Raw genomic sequence first — 18139 nt, forward strand, 5'->3', positions numbered from 1 at the left:
TAGCTTTAAAAAGAAAGACACTTTAATGAAATAAGTTTTGACGCACTTGGCTTGTTAAATTAGAGAAATAAATTAGAATGTAGCCATCGAGTGATACAAAAGTGATATTGTAAACATTTTCTCATCATCATTGCTCTCACAAATTGAGAGGGGAAATGGCAATTACAGTGGCTGGCTGAGCTACTGCCTGTAGAAACTTGAGAACGCTTCCCCACCCCCTCCAAGTGCCACCTGCTTCGGCACACAAAGAGAAGGATGCAATTTGGTCCCAAGGAGATCTGGATTCTTCAGTTTTTTACAACGGCGGCCAGAAGGGTCTCGGACTCAGAGCAGAGGGATATTCCAGTGAAGGCAGCTATTGAACTTGGGGGTCACAGGCCTTGAACCCCGATTCACACAGCCAGCTGCCTTCCTCCTTCACTGCTTGATGAAGGCAGGATGTGATTCTCAATCCCTCAGAGACCCAAGAAGATTCAGCTCTGGAATAACTTCAGGGAAGCCTGGCATTCCCCTAGCTTCCCTCAGAGGTGAGTCATCAGAAAAAGAGAGTTGTGGAAAGAGCAGAACAGTCCTGAGGAAATTCTGCTTGCCCTTCCTAGGTTGTAGAGGCAATATGAGGAGTGAGGTACTTGCTACCTCTAGGAGCCTGAGGGAAGAACTCAGGAAGTCTCTCCTCCCTGTCTTGGCCGTAATCTACAGTCTAGTAAATCTTTTTGTCATTAGGTGATGGGCCACTTCCTGTGACTGATACTCTGCAGCCAAGCTTGGTTTTGCAACTGTCAACTCCAGGGCAGGACATTTCTTCGGAAAAGGCATCATTTCCCCCCCTCAGCCACGTGCATAGTACCACTCTCCAAGGTCTTGTCCACTTAAGTCAATTCTGTAGGGACTAGCGTAACTCCAAATTGCTTTGCTCATGAGGAGGAAAGGGACGACAATGACTAGTACCTCAAGTATAAGCCTCAAGTTGCCCTTGGAGATTCCTGTGCTGGTAAGTATAATAGCTACAATCTTAAAAAATATCTGGTCCCACAGAAAAACTAGGATGAGTGTCTCCTGACAAAGGAGGCTGGTCTTTCATCCAAGCGAAGGGATGGGGAAATTGTGTCCTCCCCCCAGATAATGCTTGACCACAGCTCCCATCATCCCTGACCACAGGCCATGCTGACCAGGGGGACAGGACTTGGGGAAATTTTAGAAATTCATTCTAGAACAGCTTCATTCAAGGTTGAGCCCATTGTGACGTCAAAACTTGGTGGCCAGGTATACCTCCAAGCTTCTGGTGACACAGCTCTGCATCCACCTCACAGACCCCCCCGCTTTCAGCACAAATCCTGCCATGGCTATGATAGTGTAAGAACAGGCGCACTTGTTTTCTTGAAAAGGATAAATTCCAAGAAGGAAGAGTGCTGTTTCCCCACAGAGTGAGCATGTACTATAAGTGGAGTACCCAGATGTCTTCTGGAAGGAATCAAGTCACATTTTGAAGAGATTCTGGCTTTCACAGTTAAACTATGCCCTGATAGGATGGGTGCAGGGAGCGAGGTCCAGTGCAGAGGGGAAGGATGAAAGTATCAACCCTACTATCTAGCACCCAAATCAGAGCCAAGGCTCTATGTATGCAGTTCCCAAGAGGTTAGGATACAAGTACCAGGATACTCCTAGTTTACTCAATGTTTCCCCATCAACTTGTTAGTAATATACAGCATCTTTACCTGACTACTTAGCTTCCCAGTGACTTCCTCTGGAATGAATAAAAATAAACATGATCAGCAAGTCAATATTAAGAATTTTCTTTTTTCTTTTTTAAGGCAAGGTGATGACTTTTTCTGGACCAACTTTGGCTGAAGATAGCAGGTGCAAGCTTTTAACACTCTCATGACCTCTTCAAGGTGGATCCTGCACAGTCCTGCCTTGGGGGCGGGGGACACTCCAGGAGGTGCCATATTTTTCGCTCCATAAGACACACTTTTTTCTCCTAAAAAGTAAGGGGGAATGTCTGTGCATCTTATGGAGCGAATGCGTGGTCCCTGGAGCCGAATTGCCCAGGGGCGAAAAGGAGATTGTGTTGAAAAGTGTTGAAAGGGGGTGTTGAAAGGAAGCCGCTGAGCAGTTGATCGGCAAGCGATCGGGAGGGAGATAGGGTGCAGGTAAAGGAGGGAGGTAAAGACAGCGAACTTGCAAGGAGAGGAGACAGGAATACTAAAACAAGCAATGACGAGAGAAATTAGAAGAAAAGGAGGAGCAAAAAACTGCTCCAGCTAAGAAAAAGACGCTAAGGCAAACAAGAGGGAAGGGGATGTTGAAACGAAGCCGCTGAGCAACTCATCGGCAAGCGATCAGGAGGGAGATAAGGGACGCTAGCAATAAAGGAGGCTGCTTGGAAGGGGGGAGGTAAAAGCATGGATCCTCAGGATTTTTGAAATAGGTCACCCCAAATTCACCATCAAATCACATAGCATGTCCATGGCTATAGCCTGCACCAAAAAAAATCATGCATCCACTGTTTCGTGGGGCCGCAATGGCACAAAAATGTGGTTGCAAAGCACGGATCCACAAGGATCCTCAGGATTTTTGCATTGGGTCACCCCAAATTCACCATCAGATCACATATGTCTGTGGCCACGGCATGAACCACAAAAATCATACATCCACTGTTTCGTTCAGAATATTTTTTTCTTGTTTTCCTCCTCTAAAAACTAGGTGCATCTTATGGTAAGTGCGTCTTATGGAGCAAAAAATACGGCTTATTACGAAGCTTTGGTCAAAAAGGACTATCAGCCATACAGGCTGAAAGACTATGGAAGTGCTTTAGCTGCAAACCAGAAACTTTGCTGGACTTGGTTACTGCCTATGATACTGTGTTTTAAAATTTAGAACAATTACAGCAAAATAAGAGAATCAGAGTTGTCAGTGACAAAGGATCCCGTGGGACGGCAGCTGCGGCAGCCCCTAAGTCAGCTGCTGCTCCTGCTGGTGCTGGTGGGGGTGAGAAGAAGCGGGCCTCCAGGGACCCTAAGGCCCAAGTACAAAATTATAAGGAGCAGAACCAGTGCCTAACTATTGAAAAGGAGCAACAAAACATAGACAGAAAGGAGGGGGAGGAGCTGAAGCTGCTGAAGGACAAGGACAAGGACAAGGCCTTGGCCCAGGAGCTCCAAGAGAAGGAGAACAAGATGGAGGGAGTCAACAATAAGCTGAGTGAGCAGATGCGGACCTGGCTAGCCACAAGAGGGAGGACAACCTAGACGAGGAGCTAAAGAATGTCAGGGCCCTCAACTGGCAGCTGCGTGAGGAGGCCAAGACCTCAGCCCAGAAGCTCCAAGAGAGCCATGAGAGGGTGATGCAGCTGGTGGAGCAGTTGTAGCTGCTGCAAGAGACCAGCAAGAGCCAAAGCCAGAGAATATTGGAGCTGCAAGCCAAGGAGGATTTGGGAGATCAGAGGCAACAGGCAACATCTGTATCTGCTGCCGTGTGCCGGAGAAAGAGGCATGGACCTGCCAAAAGCAAGGAAGAGTGTTTAACTTTTGTATATTTACATAAAGAAAATTGAGCAAGGAAAAAAAAAGAACCAAACCATTAGTAACTAGAAACCAAACCATATCAATACTGCCCGTGACCTTCATCAATTACATGTGGCCTTGCTGAATCAATTTCCTCCAAAAGTTTGCGTAAGGAGGTGCATTTTTAAGTGACGCTGAAAACCAGGTAATGGCAGCGCCAACTCAAAAGCTTCCACTCACCAACTTTAACCAAGAAGAGTATCAGTTGCCCTTTTTCTTCTACCCACGCCTTGTTGAGTTGATTCTGCAGAAGTCCAGAAGGATCAGTGACATTTTCTGCTGATACACGGGAAAATTAAATGGTCTTGATTTCTTGGGACTGACTTTCCGTGAAAGTCTGGCGCTGAGCTTTCACTCTCTGGAGGTGCCTCCCATGCAGGGTGAATTGTGACCAGCTGAGGAGCTGCAGCAATGCACATGTGATGGGGACAAAAACAAGGAGGTAGAAGCAGCCCTGGCGCAGCGTCGGTTCCCAGGCTGTGTTGGAAGCCAACTTGGGCTGGGCACTCACGATATTGCTCAGGGCATCCCGCTGGAAAATGTCGTAACCTGGAACATAAATTGCTGAGTAAGCTGAATGTGGACTTGTTGACATTATGAGTGTTGAGAGCGTCCAGTTTCAATCTAGCTGTTGATCATGCAAAAGAGACACTTCGATTTCTACTTGAAACCTCTTCTTCATTTCTTCCCTCTATTACGCTAGCCGCAAATCCAGGCGCCTCCTTTCCATTCACTGGAAGCAGCAATCTTTGTGAACTTTCCTTGTTAAAGGGAGAAGGCAGCACCTTTCCCCAAGAACGACGTTTCCTTGGCTGCTTAGGAGAGTTTGCTTGGAGGGAGGGCTCCATCCTTGAAACATGAGGTGGAAATCCCATCCCATCCCATCCCACCCCACCACACCATCCTTTCCCTTGAAACTGTAGTCAAAAGGCACCTAGAAAAGGTTCCGAAAAAGGCAGCCAACCATCAGGGGAATGGGGCAACTCCCCTATGAGGAAAAGTTGCAATGTTTGTGGTTTTTTAATTTAGAGAAAAGGGAGTAAGAGGGGACATGATAGAGGTGCCTGCAGAGTAAGAAGGGACATGGTAGAGGTAGAGCATGAGACTCTGAACCTGAGGGTCATGGTTCGCGCTCCATTTTGGGCAAATGATTCCCGCACTGAAGGGTTGGACTAGATGACTTTTGTGGTGCCTTCCAACTCTACAATTCTATGATTCTGTGAAAAGGAGGCATGGTGTGGAGAAAGTGGACACAGAAAGGTTTTTCTCCCACCTGTTACTTGAACTCTGGGCCGTCCAACGGAGCTAATTATTGGAAGATTCAGGACAGACAAGGAAATACCTCTTCGCAGTCAAAATGTAGGATTTGCTCCCGCAGGAGACAATGATGGCCACCAACTTCAATGGCTTTAAAAGAGAATTAGATCAATAGCTGCTAGCCATGATGGTTATGTTCGAGTGAGTGCCAGATGCTGGGAATCACAACCGGGAAGAGCACTGTTGTGCTCAGGTCCTGCTTGCAGGCTTCCCACGGGCATCTGGCTGGCCACTGAGAGAGCAGAAAGCTGGACTAGATGGGCCTTTGGCTCTTTATATGTACTGAGGAACTAGGATCTGTGCACAACTAAGCACCCTAGCCTGCAGCTTCAAGTAGCAAGCTCACTAGGCACTCCCCTGGAGACAGAGCAAATACTGAACATTCCACTGTGGAGAGACAGTCTTCCTTAATGGTAAGTTCATGTTCCAGCAACTGAACCCTTGAACAGTGTGTCCTGAGCAGGGACATAACATGTCAGGATGGGGTAGATTGTACAAGCTACACCCAAGAAATATCCTGCAGGGGTAGGGAGTCCCAGATGAACATCCTCCCCTATATTATTAACAATTATCCTCCACTCTGAAGTCAGAGAAACCATCAATTTTTGTCGTCTCAATTCCCATTCCACTGCTCAGCCACGTGCCCAGCCTATCACCTACCTGTATAAGCACACAGGAGCCAGGTGCCAATCAAGGGGGCAAAGGTCTGGCCTGGTTTGGTTACCAAGGCAACCATGCCAAACAAGAGGGCCGAGGCAGCCTGCTGCCTTCGATTCAGCACCAAGTCTTCATCCACCAGGTCGGTGACCACCAAGTTCAGCAGCTTACAGGTCCCTTCCGTGAACACGCGGTTGCTGGGGGGAAGAGAAGAACAGGAAGGTTAACAGCAGACACGGGCACTGTGGACCCTGAAAGGGTTGCAGATAAACAAAATATATACAGAAGAACCAGAAAAACTTACTATTTACATACTTGGGGGTATGACCTACAAGGAGGTAGTACAAAACAAATGGAAAAAGGTTCTGCCTTGGATCACATGGGTTTTCACCACAAGCAACCCTTAGCTAGATTAGCACATTTTTAAAAAGTCCATCCCCCAAATTCACGAAAGCTGGATTTTTATTTAAAAACCAACAAACATTGAGTTTTTAAGGATCTTAATTCCCATGTGCCCATGCATATAACTAACACCTCACCCCGTCTGAAGATAAAGGACTCACCTGTTGCCTCTCTGGATGATCCTGAGAATAGACATATTCTCAGCAGATATAAACAGCTGAGCACATGGTCAAGAATTTACAGTTCAGCAGGAGCAGCGAATGTGAAACCCAGCCCTAGATGTTGATGGGCTATAATTTTTTTTAATCTTTATTTAGATAGTTTCATAGTAGAAAGCTATCAAGGTGGAGTACAGAACACACAAAAGCATGTTCCAAAAATGACAATTCTCACCATCCCTGACCGTTGGGCCTTTATGGTTGGGTCTGATGGGAGATGTGGACCAAGAACATCTGGAGGGTATTGGCTACTCCTGTCTAGAGTCTAGCTTTGGCTCTATGACTCATAATACATGCTTAATCAACTATCCCAACGCCATGGACGTGGCCTGTTGTTCATACCCAGGCCAGTTCCCCAGGGCCTTAGCAGGAGAGTGGGGTACCTGGCTATGAAGAAGCAGAGCAGGTAGATCCAATCTGGTCCAGCAAGGAGCATAATCACACCGAGCAACAGCTTCAGGAAGAAGAGCCCTCGCACCACTGCATATACCCCCCACCTCTGGCAGAGAGACAGGAAGTAGAGGTTGTTGAGATGAGGAGCCACGTAGGAAACTCCTAAGGAGAAAAACCAAATGGGTTCAAAGAAAGCAAGCATTCAGCTATGGCTCATTATTGTCACAAGGAACAAACCAAGTATCAATGCAGGCAACCAGCAATAAACAAACTTGCATTCTGTTGGAAACAATAAAATTTCATTTGAGACCATCTGTCTAGCCCAGCCTTCAAAAACTTTGTGCCCTCATTCTTTGGACTGCAACTCCCAGCTGTAGTTCAAAACATCTGGAGAGTACCAGGTTAGCCAAGGCTGATCTAGTCTCACACAAGGAGTAAAATAATCCTGGTTAGCATTGCTTAAGATTTCTCTAACCAACACACTAGAGGCAGATCCAGCAACAAGTTTTCATTCTTCTTTCACAGAAGCTGCATTTATCTGAATTTGGATAAATCCTCCCCATCCAAATCCCCACCAGTTTCTAGGCAGATCTCTCTAGTCCATTTCTAGAAATCAAGCCTCCATTCCCTCCTATGCCCAACCTTGGACTCACCAAGCAGAAATGATCCCATGGAGAGTGAGATACGATCAGACAGCAGGTGCTCCAGGAAGAGGGGAAAGAAGTTGCTGTTAAAGTGGCAGTGAAAAACCTACAAAAGACGACATTTGTCAGACCTCTAAAAATGGCAATTAGAAGAGTACATAATGTATCAAACCATAAAACAGGAATCTTCATTCCAACCACACCAAACATGCCATGTGGGGAGGTAAATGGAGGTGTTGTGCCAAGACGCTCAGAGTGCACAACAATCTCTAGGAGGAGCACAGGAAGAGAATAACTATGACACAGGGAGGCAGTGGGGGGGGGAGGAATGGGAATGCTCTCTCGTGGGCTCTGCTTTGACATCACACTCTCTCAAAATTACCCTGAAAGGCTGTGCTCCAATCATTTAAGGTGCAGAAGCAGCTGATTTCCCCTCATCCCATTTGTGCCACACCATAGGATGGCTGTATCTATATCAGCATCTGCCTGGAGGCAAGAGGAGGGCTGATGCCAATAGCCTTCTGGACTGTCCTCATACAACCAAGCGACAGTGATGAGGGGTGAAGAGAGAGCCTTTGTTTGCCCCTGTGCTATAGGCACTGAAAGGCTGGTTCCAGCTCTGTTCCTCAAACAGAAGGCCTTGATTTGCTGTGGGAGAGGGAAGGATTTTCCTGAGAACACAGATTCTTATCACAGACATGCATCATGCAAGCCCTTCTTTGAGCCTATGCAGGAAATCAAAGGCTATTTTGATAAAGCCTGTGCATCAGCTGCAGACTGACCTGTGAAATTCATTCTATAAAAATCCAGATCAGTGTCACATTCTAATCCACACCTCGCCAAATATTTATTGGCTACAATAGGCAGGAGGTTGGCCTCAGGAGCAAGAAAGATTTATTCTGTCATGCGGGAGGCCACCTGGACTCTGATAGGTGGGCCCATGCTACACCTACCTGGATCAGGTTCATAGAGACAAACCAGAGAAAGTTGCGGTGTCGAGAGAGCTGCTTGAGGTACTCGGCCAGAGTGATTCTCTTCTCTTGTTGCACAGATGGATGGTCAATATACAGTCTGGAGGAACAAATGGGCACATTTCAGTCAGTATCAAGTGATGGGTAAGGTGCCAAGTTCAAATCTGTATTCAGTCACAGACTTCACCTGGTTGAGCATGTCACTTTTGCAGTCTTATAGAGCTTTTGAAAAGATTATACAGGATAGTCCCAAGGCAGTCACAAATGAGCTTCTTGAAATGGCAGAATGCAAATGACTCAATATGTTATTGCGCAGCCAATTTAGATTCTGTAACAATAACAACCATCACACTGTGTTCTTAATGTTCTTACCAGAGAAGTCTGCCTTTTGTCTTTTTCATAGAATATGTTTTGAACTAGTTTACAAAATCAAAAGGCAATAAAAATACAATTTATGCTTGATTAAAAATTGATTAGGATAAAACTACTAGGGGTTAACTAGTATCACTGATTTAACTCCAGCACAGAAGGCCAGAACCATATTTTTTTTACAGAGAAACATTTGGAAAATCATTTCGACAGACTGTTCGATACAGTATTTTGCCCCAGTTTTTTGCTACCAGCATTGGACATTCAGTGGTGAGATCTATACACACTGTGGATACTAATATCTTCTTTCATCCTTCTGCATCTCAGAATACTGAAGCTAACACTTTCATAGAAAGGCAGGCAGAGCAAGGGCAAAGACTGGCACTCAGCTATCACTAAATATATTTAATCGTATGAGATATTGTAGACCACCTGGGCCTTAGCATCTATTGAATTATATGCAGTGCTTCTTTTCCTTCACTTTGCAAAATACACACAGAGGGAGAGAGATTTTAAAAGCACAATTTTTAAAAAGACAACAAGACCACGGCTACTACTAAGTAGGCACTGCTCCTAACCTTGATAGAGGAAAGGAACAAGAAGCAAGGTAACTCCAGAAGACAGGCCTACTGTGCACCCACTTGCCAGCAAGACCCTACTGCTTATGCCAGCTAGTCACATCCAGAGAGTCAAGTGTAAAATCCCATTAGCCCAGGTACTGAAGCCATGGTCACATGTAGGTAGCTAATTCAATGTGTAAAAGCTTTCCATCACACTAGGAAGGCATGGCTTCCTTGCCCTCCCATCAACCATGAATCAAAGAAGCCCAAATGCATGCTTCGTTTTTTAACCAAACTGCACACATATTACTTACAAATCACTCTCCCTGAACTTGGGAATGTTTGTGCCTGCTGTTTCAAAGAACCTTGCAGCGTGTTAAAGTGTCCGCTGTTGGCCTACAAGCAATACACTATGCTCATTGGACAGCATATTTAAAAGGAGAATGGTTATTATACAACCCGGCGCCACTCACTCTTTCAAAGCTGCGTTTTCATCCCACTTCACGTGTCCCTCAGTCTGAAACCTCTGCCTCAGGAGCCATGTGGCCAGGGTAAAACCAACTGCCGAGCCAAAAGCCAGCACCACGCAAAATATCCGGAAGGAGAAGAAGTCCTCCTTGTTCCACACAGCATAGGACATGAAGACAGAGAGAGAGCCAATGGCACTGAAGAGTGATGAGTAGAAATTGAGGCCGGTCCTGTCCTTTGCGGACACAGCAAGGTCAGCGAGCAAAGCGTTCTGGTTGAGATCCACCATGGTGAGGAAGCTGTCATACAGGCAGAGGCAGATGAGGAACTGCAGGCCTGGGGTGGCCCAGGCAATCCAGAAAGCCAGGAATGACATAGCAAAGAGGGGGCCATTGCGGCTCAGGGCCTTGAGTCTCTTCAAAACCACTTCCGGAGTGGAAATCGCCACTCCAGACCTACAAGAGAAGAAACACATTGCCCATGAAAATTGGTTGGGCCCCCTCCCACAACTATAAAATTACATAGTGGTTTTCCTCCTCTTCAATCTTTTGTGTTATCCGTTCACCTCGCCTTTCTGCTACCCTCTTTCATCACTGTTTAGCACTCTGCTTCCTGCTTTGTTCCGATTGCCTAAAAGTTTGTAGCCCATTAAACCAGTGTGTGTGTGTGTGTGTGTGTGTGTGTGTGTGTTGTTCTCTCAAAACCATTCTAGCAAGCCAATTTGCTTTGTCACTCTGGACACTGGTCCACCTTCCCTTCATTGTCATCACACATGCATATATACCACAAACTCATTCTTCAAGTGTGGACCTTCATATAGCAACAGTACCATCTACCCACAAGAATGAGGCATCAGTAGGCTTCGAAGAATCCAAAGTTTTGCAAAAGTGAAAAACACCCCACAACTTAAGGGGATGAGGACACAAAACAGCTCAATATGGACTGAACATGCTCAAGGGCCACAGTATACTGTCTGTCTGCTGTAGAAAACCAGAAAACAGGAGAGGAGGGGAGAGAAACGGCAGTTCCTTAAAAAGAGCATGACTGGCTGGAAGCTTAGACTCCACTGCAGTGTACTGTTGTAGGTCCCACTTTTGTTGTTTATAATGCTCACACTGTGCCATTGTGAACACAGGATACGGCCTTAAACTGACTCATACCATTGGTCTACCCAACTCAGTGCTGTCTGCACTGACTGGCAGGGGCTCTCCAGGGTTTCTGACCAGGGTCTCTCCCAGTTCTTCCTAGAGATGCCAGGGATTGAAAATGGAACCTTCTGAATGCTGGCCCTTCCTCAAAGAAGCTAAACCTGGATAATTCACCACCACAGTGTGCAAATTCATCATTCAGTATCCACCATTTCCAAGAAGAGGAAAAGGCTATAACTCATTACTGGTACCAGACAAGGAAGGAGGGGGGGCGAGATGAAAGGCAACTGGACTGCTAGTCAAAACGAGGTCCACATGTACAACTGAATGGGTTAAAAGTTGTGAGAGTTGCCTCCAGAGAAATATGCTTGTTAAAAGAAACTAATCATTTAAACATGTTCTTTCAGTGGTCTCCTTGACCCTTCATAGCAATTCAGAACTCTTTAATATTCAATGCAGGACATAAATAAAGCTCTACTTACTGTTGCGTGCTAAGGAAAGCCCGATCACTCAGCCAGCCAAAGAGAGGATCGTTGAGGCTGTTCCAAATCAGAAACACAGTCTGGAGGAAAAGCACAGAATACCCAGTGAGACAGCCTGTGGTTAAAACCACTTCAACATCCAATCCACCTGCTGCAGCCATAATTATTATTTTAGTAGTTAACAATGTCTGGCTTGAAGACTTCTGCAAACAATAACGGAAGTGGTCACCGATAAGCAACAGCTTTTCTATGCCAGTGCTCTCCAGATCAAATACTGCCCTTGTGAATGGTCACTTTGTTGATTTTAAGTTTGACGTAAAATCGCCACCACACACCGTACTTTTTGCACTTCATTGCCATTTAATCTCGCTATTTACCACTGTTTCAGATAGAGACAACTGCCAACTGAGGATGAACAGTTTAGGAACCTTATTCACATAAGCTGTGCCATAAAATATACACTATTATTAGCCTTTAAGATGCCACGAGCCAGGGAGGATATGTAAGTTGTTAAAAAGTTCAAAACTCACCTCTCCAACCCAGAAGGAGAGTTTATCAATCTTATATACAGAAACAAAGGTGTCCACGTAGTAGAGGAGGAAGACGTTGTGCAAAATGGAAATGAAGAGGGACAGAGACCCGTAGACCACTGCAACAGGCAGGTTGAAGAGGCAAGCCAACAGCCTGAAACCCATGGTGGCTCACTCAGAGTCCTTGGGCTGCCCACATCACCTCCAGTTCCAATAGGGTCTCTCCCTCCAGCACCTACTAGTTCTTGGATGGAGCCAAACCATCATTACCCCTGTCAGAGAGACAACAAAATTGTGCAGTTCAGTTTCTTAGATTCAGTGCATTTCCTCTTCCTGACCCACCTACCATCACCAAAAGAACCAGGTCCATTTAGCTTGGGGCAAAATAAAAAAATAAAAAATCCAGCTGCAGGCAGTTTTTGCTCTCTGGTTCAAAAGGAGATTTCTAATAGGATTTAAAGGCTAAGGCTGTCTTACAGTAGCAAAGAAGGTTTGCTAAGCCAGGGCATCAGATGGCTGCAGCCTTCAGAGCCGAGGGAGACAGAGGAGGGCCTACTGTGCTTTTATATGCTGCCTATAATGCTCTTCATTGTCTGCTTGAGACCCAGATTAGCTTGTATCCATAGCTTCAGGTGAGAGTGTAGAGGTGAGGAATAGCTAGCAGACCTGCATGGAGACACCAGCTGCAGAAAACGGAGCTGTCTCCTAGTTTCCATGAACAGCTCAAAAACAAGGCCATCACCAATGCCAAAAGTAGCCCTTCAACTGCCTACATTTACAGCTTTAGTGGGCAGAAGATAAGTCTCACCTGTGTGCCTTCCATTATAGTAGAGTTAAAAACAGCTGTTGTGTGTCAAAGGCAATGGGAGGAGGAGAGCAAAGGGCAGGGAACAAATCTAAGGGATGAAGTTACCAATATCCAACAATAATCATACTGAGAGTAAATTCAATGAAATCAATTTACTTAGGTCCATTATTTCAGTAGGCCTACTCTAATTAACAATGAGCTCTTAATTTGGGTCCATCTCTCTCTGAGTTTTGCTTCCAATAGTATCCACAATAGTGTTCTGTTGACTGAATAATAGCAAGTACTGTATCAGATTTCATGAGCAAGGCATGATGGCAGCAGTGACCATTTGCCATTCCTTCCCTCTACATCTGAACACTGTGGTTCTGTTTAGCCATCCTATCTAACAGCTGCAGAATGAATTGCTCAAAAGTAACATATCTAGGGCATGCATATATCTCTATAGACCAGCCCCATCACTACTGTGTTTTCTGTTGTAATCCCACATTTTAAAGCCACAATGTTTGCGGTGCTAAGTTGTTTAGTGAATCCAGTGGATTGCATCTGAATCAACAGCTCTCACACCCCATTTTTTCTCAGAGCACAACTGGTTTCATCTGCCCAGCTGAGGGCTACCCCACCTGTTGCGTTTGAGGATAGCCACCGATCCATCATGGTTAATGGAAGCACACGTGGGCTCCTGTAGCCCACTCCCAAAACACAGCGTGGGAGTAAAACCATACCATTATTTGAAATTGATCAAAATACAAGAACTTGGGGCCATTCAAGGAAGCTGAAGTTTGAAAGACTCAGGATAAATGGAAGTACTTCTTCACAGTGCACATAGTTAAACTTAAGAAATTTTCTGCCACAAGATGTAAAAAAGATAAAACAAATTCATGGAGAATAAGGCTATCAATGGCTACTATCCCATGAAGGCTGTATAGTCATACCTTGGAAGTCAAATGGAATTCGTCCCAGAAGTCCGTTCGACTTCCAAAACATTTGGAAACCAAAGCACAACTTCTGATTGGCTGCAGTAAGCTCCTGCCACCAATCGGAAGCCGCATCGGACGTGAAGCTTCCAAAAAAAGTTCGAAAACTGGAACACTCACTTCCAGGTTTCAATTGTTCGGGAGCCAAAACGTACGAGTACCAAGGCGTGCGACAACCAAGGTACGACTGTATATTATTTCCTGTATTGGCTGCAATGCGCCTCTAAATACCAGTTCTTCGGAATCACAAGTGTGGAGAGTGTTGCACAGGCATCTGCCAGCCTATGTAATAACAGGAAGGGAACAGGGAAGAGGAGCAATCCATGCACTGCTTATTGAATTGCAAGGAAACAATGCATACAGGTTTATCTTGCCCTGGACACTGTTTTAACTTGCCGCAGATGAGTGGTTATTGTCAAGTCCTCTTTCAGCAGCACATCACAACTTAAAATGAATTAAAAATAAATAATTGCACTACAATACCTTGCAGAGATGACACAAGAAGGGATGAACTCTTGTAGCAGTGGCACATTGGTTCAGTCACTGCCTTAACTTGAAGGCATTAGTAGGTAACATCACTAAAAATAAAACACATACATCCTTGCACTGAGTGGCACATTGGGTATTCAGAAGTGGGCTCAGTTAATCTTAGAAACATTTACACAGATTTGTATTTTAGCAATGTGGCTTGAACAAGATGATTAAAATTAGTTCAAATTAGTTCAAAATTAGTTCAAAAATTAGTTAAATTCAGAGTCAGGGCCCAATACGTTATTAATGTAAAATAAGGGAAATAAGTATCAGGGTATCTTTCTAGAGCTAGTTAGCCTGAAAATGAAACTAGGAAGTTTCGCTTCTTTTTCAGCCACATCAGCTGACGTGTTTCAGCAACATGCAACCAAGTCCTCATACAAGAAAGTAGAGTCATAGCTTTGAGTAATATTGTAGGCAGCCTTTTCTGTCTATGCACCCATTAGTCAAAATGTTGCCGAGACATTACTGAGAATCAAACTATGCTTCCCCACATCTAAAACGGCAGATGTTTAGCAGCTTGAGCTAGAAAACTAAACTCTGCCGCCAGAGATTCATGGACCTCGTGCTCAAAGAAAGCACATAACATAGTTTGAACCCTTAATAATCAAGCCTCTGCTGGAAACTGAATGGGGTGGAAAGCATTTCCAAGCAAAGATCAGACTGACGTACCTAAGTTTTACTGATAGTTGATTTTTCTCATTGTCTGTTCTAGACTGTTTTAAGTTCCTTGGGGGCAGGGAAATGTCTATTTTTACATCTATAACTCTCTAAGGCACCATGAGCAATGATGGCACCATATCAATCAAAATGCCTTGTCTATGTTCTCAGCCAGGGACCCTATATTGTGTCTAGTTGGGAGGGAGTGGGCTGCAAAACACAGAAAGTAATAGCAAAACGAAAGATTCAGTTGCATTTGCAAGGAATTTTAGACCGTGGCAGAAAACAGCCGGAAAAGGTAACATGGGTTTCGCCACAATGCCTCTTTCAACATGCTGGAAATTACACCTCGAGTTGCCAGGTGAGAAGAGCTTTGTGGGGAGAAGGTTTTGCCCAAGTCGTTAAATGCAACCAAGCCCCAGCCCCTCTCCCACATCCAGGAGCATAAAGGGGACATCTACACACACCTCTTACGACACCTTACAAGCGGACTGCTGAATAAGCTTTTCGTGGGCTTTGTGAGTCCACTTCCAGCCTTCATTTGGGTTACAAACGGGGAGTGGGAAAGGCATGATTCAACCGAAAGGCAGCTGGGCAAAAGGCCAGGGAGGGGAGCGCACGCCTTCCTCGCAGGGTCGGTGCAGAAACTCCTGTAAGCGCAGGAGATCCTGGCCAACTCATCACCCACCTAACTCACCGCCCACCGGGAGGTAAATCGTGCTTGCGCGTCAACCCCAACGTAGCTCTATGGAGCAGGCAATTAAGGCAGAATGAATGGGGAGACACCATTCTGCAGTCGGGCGGGGGGTGGGTGGGAAGAGGAGAATCCTGACAAAGCTCTTTCGCAGGCAGATCATTACAAACAGGAAAATAATCGAGAGCCCACCTTCTTCTACCCTCCGACTGTACCTGTACCTCCGGCCCAGATTCGCCCTCTTCCTTATCAAACTTGCGCAGTCGTACTTCATTTCCCACTAACCCGCCCTCTTTTACACGGCGTCAAGCGACTCCTGCGCGGCGGCCATTTTTGGCACTGAAGGAATACTCCTTTGACGCCATCTTTGATGCGGGCGCGACGGACAACGGCCGTTCAGCCAGGGGCCAATCGTGTTTTGCCGCTCCAGTGGGCGGGGAGAGAGAGGCTCCTGATTCTGCGAAGAGTGGCTCCTAGATTTGGGTAGAAGGCCTGAGATTTATATTCTCCCCAGTTTTAAAAAAATTAAATCTTAAAACCCATTTTTAAATTAAAATCCATTATTTCCTTTTAAAATTTTACCGTACATTTTGTTATTCAGTTTATAGTCTCATCTACATAGTTCTTCAAAACAATAGGTTTTTTATCAACTTTTTTTAAAAGGTGAGGGCATTATTATTATATATTATATAATTATAGACTTTAATGCAGCAAAAGGTATTTATATGTAGTAAAACAAGTGCATACTATGATTTGACAAAATGTGTTACTTTTCTCCAAACTATAGTGATTTGTCTCCAAAAAGACTCCGAAAATGTACTGGGGGAGAAATGTCCATTTAAAACATTTTCAAAACTTATAAAATCGCAATAAATTCAACAAACTCCAACTTCAGCTATATATTATTACCAACATATTGATGTTTTCAATGGCATTTGGACTGCTCATTCTGTTTTTGAGTTTCTACTGGCTCCTCCTGGTTTGATTTATTCATTCTGGCTGCTGTGATGTTTATTATGATTATGTTTTCTTGTAGCTAGCTATTAACTGTCTTGAAACACTGTAAAAAGGTAGGATGCAAATCTATAAATAAAACATTCAAGTTAAATTGCCTTAATGAGCTTGTTGAATGTTGCCTTTAATATTTTTCACAAATAAAATGTGTTATCGAGGCAGAATTCAGAATTGTAATCTTGAACCACATGAGGATATGTGGAATTAAATGTTATTTAACGTTGCAAACCTAACTCCACTTATCTTGGAGTAAGTTCCATTGAATTCAGTTGGACTTAATTCTGAATAGACATGATTAGAGTGCACTGTAAAGCAGTGTGATTGTGTGCCTCAAAACCAAAATAGTCTGGAAAATATGGGAGACAATGGTAAAGGAAATAACAGTGGTCAAAAAATCATTTGGTATGTTTATTTGGTCTTCCTGAGAACTCAGAACCATGTATGAGTCAGAGGATGGTGGTTATTCACAGTTCCATGAATATTATTTTATTTTGCCTTCCCTATTGTTACTAATAAATGACTCACATGTTCCACTTGCCCAGGGAGAGCTATCATACAGCTATTTGTTTAGAACAGGGGTCAGCAAACTTTTTCAGCAGGGGCCGGTCCACTGTCCCTCAGACCTTGGGAGGGGGCCGGACCATATTTTTTTTGGGGGGGGGGGGAATGAACGAATTCCTATGCCCCACAAACAACCCAGAGATGCATTTTAAATAAAAGGACACATTTTACTCATGTAAAAACATGCTGATTCCTAGACTGTCTGTGGGCCAGATTTAGAAGGTGATTGGGCCGGATGCAACCCCCAGGCTTTAGTTTGCCTACCCATGGTTTAGAGGTAAAGAAGAAGGCAGAGCTGTTTAGTAGCTATCAGTGTTTCTGAAATAGCACACACACAATGGAGTAACAGAGGGTCTGATAACTCTGCCAGAGTTTTCACCAACCTCATGCATATGGCTTAACAAATGCTTCTGTCCCCTTTCAATATAAGGGTCTATCTATCAGGCTCCTAATGTCAGCCTGATTTATGGGCAGTCCTGCTGGATCCCTCTAGTCCAGCATCTTGTCCTCACAGTGACCAACCAGATGCCTATGGGACACACTGCCTATGGAGATCAGACAGGCTCCTTTACTGTACTCCTTTCAGCAGCTGCTAAAAACATTTTCATTTAGACAAGCCTACCAATATATTTAGAGTGCAGGTATGTTTTTAGTTTATTGCTTGTTTCAATTTGTTGAAAGTTTTACTTGTTTTTACCAAGATGTATATTGTTTTATATTCTTTTTGTAAACCACTTGGAGGTTTTCTAGCATCAAGCAGTACATCCATTTTATGAAACAAATAAAACAAAAATAAATCCACAAGCAGGATGTGGGTGCTACAGCACTCTCCCTACTTGTGATTTCCAAGCAAATGGTATTCAGAGATATATTTCCTCCAATACTACAGGTACTATACAGCCATCTTGGCTTGCAGCCTTATCTTCCATTGACTTGTCTAAACTCCTCTTGTAATCATCCAAGCTGGTGGCCATTACTACATCTTGTGATGGCAAATTCCATTGTTTAACTATGCGTTGGATTAAATATTTTATTTTGTCTACGGTGCAATTCTAACTAAGTCTACTCAGAAGTACGCTTCATTGGATAGTGTGGAGTTCTAGTGTTGTGAGAGAGGCATAGTCACTTTCTTCATACATAATTTTGCATCCTTTACCTTTCTCCCAATCCTAAAA

At 44.4% G+C, this 18139-nt stretch overlaps 1 protein-coding gene across 5 annotated transcripts; it reads right to left on the minus strand.

Annotated features, from left to right (window-relative positions):
* Positions 1 to 15718, minus strand: MFSD13A (major facilitator superfamily domain containing 13A). Of its 5 annotated transcripts, none has more exons than XM_079977477.1 (10): positions 15611 to 15718; positions 13988 to 14082; positions 11723 to 11994; positions 11193 to 11272; positions 9568 to 10017; positions 8148 to 8265; positions 7204 to 7300; positions 6541 to 6712; positions 5541 to 5734; positions 1 to 4112 (listed from the first exon to the last, which is right to left on the minus strand). In XM_079977477.1, the coding sequence occupies exons 3-10, from the start codon at positions 11885 to 11887 to the stop codon at positions 3859 to 3861; spliced, it is 1530 nt and encodes a 509-aa protein (XP_079833603.1). In that variant the 5' UTR covers positions 11888 to 11994; positions 13988 to 14082; positions 15611 to 15718; the 3' UTR covers positions 1 to 3858. The 5 variants fall into 5 exon arrangements, with proteins under 5 accessions (XP_079833603.1, XP_079833602.1, XP_079833601.1 ...); XM_079977476.1 differs by having other exon boundaries at positions 15605 to 15702; XM_079977475.1 differs by having other exon boundaries at positions 15582 to 15670.
* Between the last annotated feature and the right edge of the window lie 2421 nt (positions 15719 to 18139).

This window comes from Podarcis cretensis (genome assembly GCF_951804945.1).
Source record: "Podarcis cretensis genome assembly, chromosome: 5".
In the NCBI taxonomy this organism is placed as follows: Eukaryota; Metazoa; Chordata; class Lepidosauria; order Squamata; family Lacertidae; genus Podarcis; species Podarcis cretensis.

Coding starts and splice junctions, on each gene's coding strand:
- MFSD13A (XM_079977477.1), bottom strand. CDS start 11,887: ATGGGTTTCAGGCTGTTGGCTTGCCTCTTCAACCTGCCTGTTGCAGTG. Junction 11,273..11,722: donor TCTCCTTCTGGGTTGGAGAG/GTGAGTTTTGAA, acceptor CTTTTCCTCCAG/ACTGTGTTTCTGATTTGGAA. Junction 8,266..9,567: donor GAAAACGCAGCTTTGAAAGA/GTGAGTGGCGCC, acceptor TTGTTCCTCCAG/ACTGTATATTGACCATCCAT.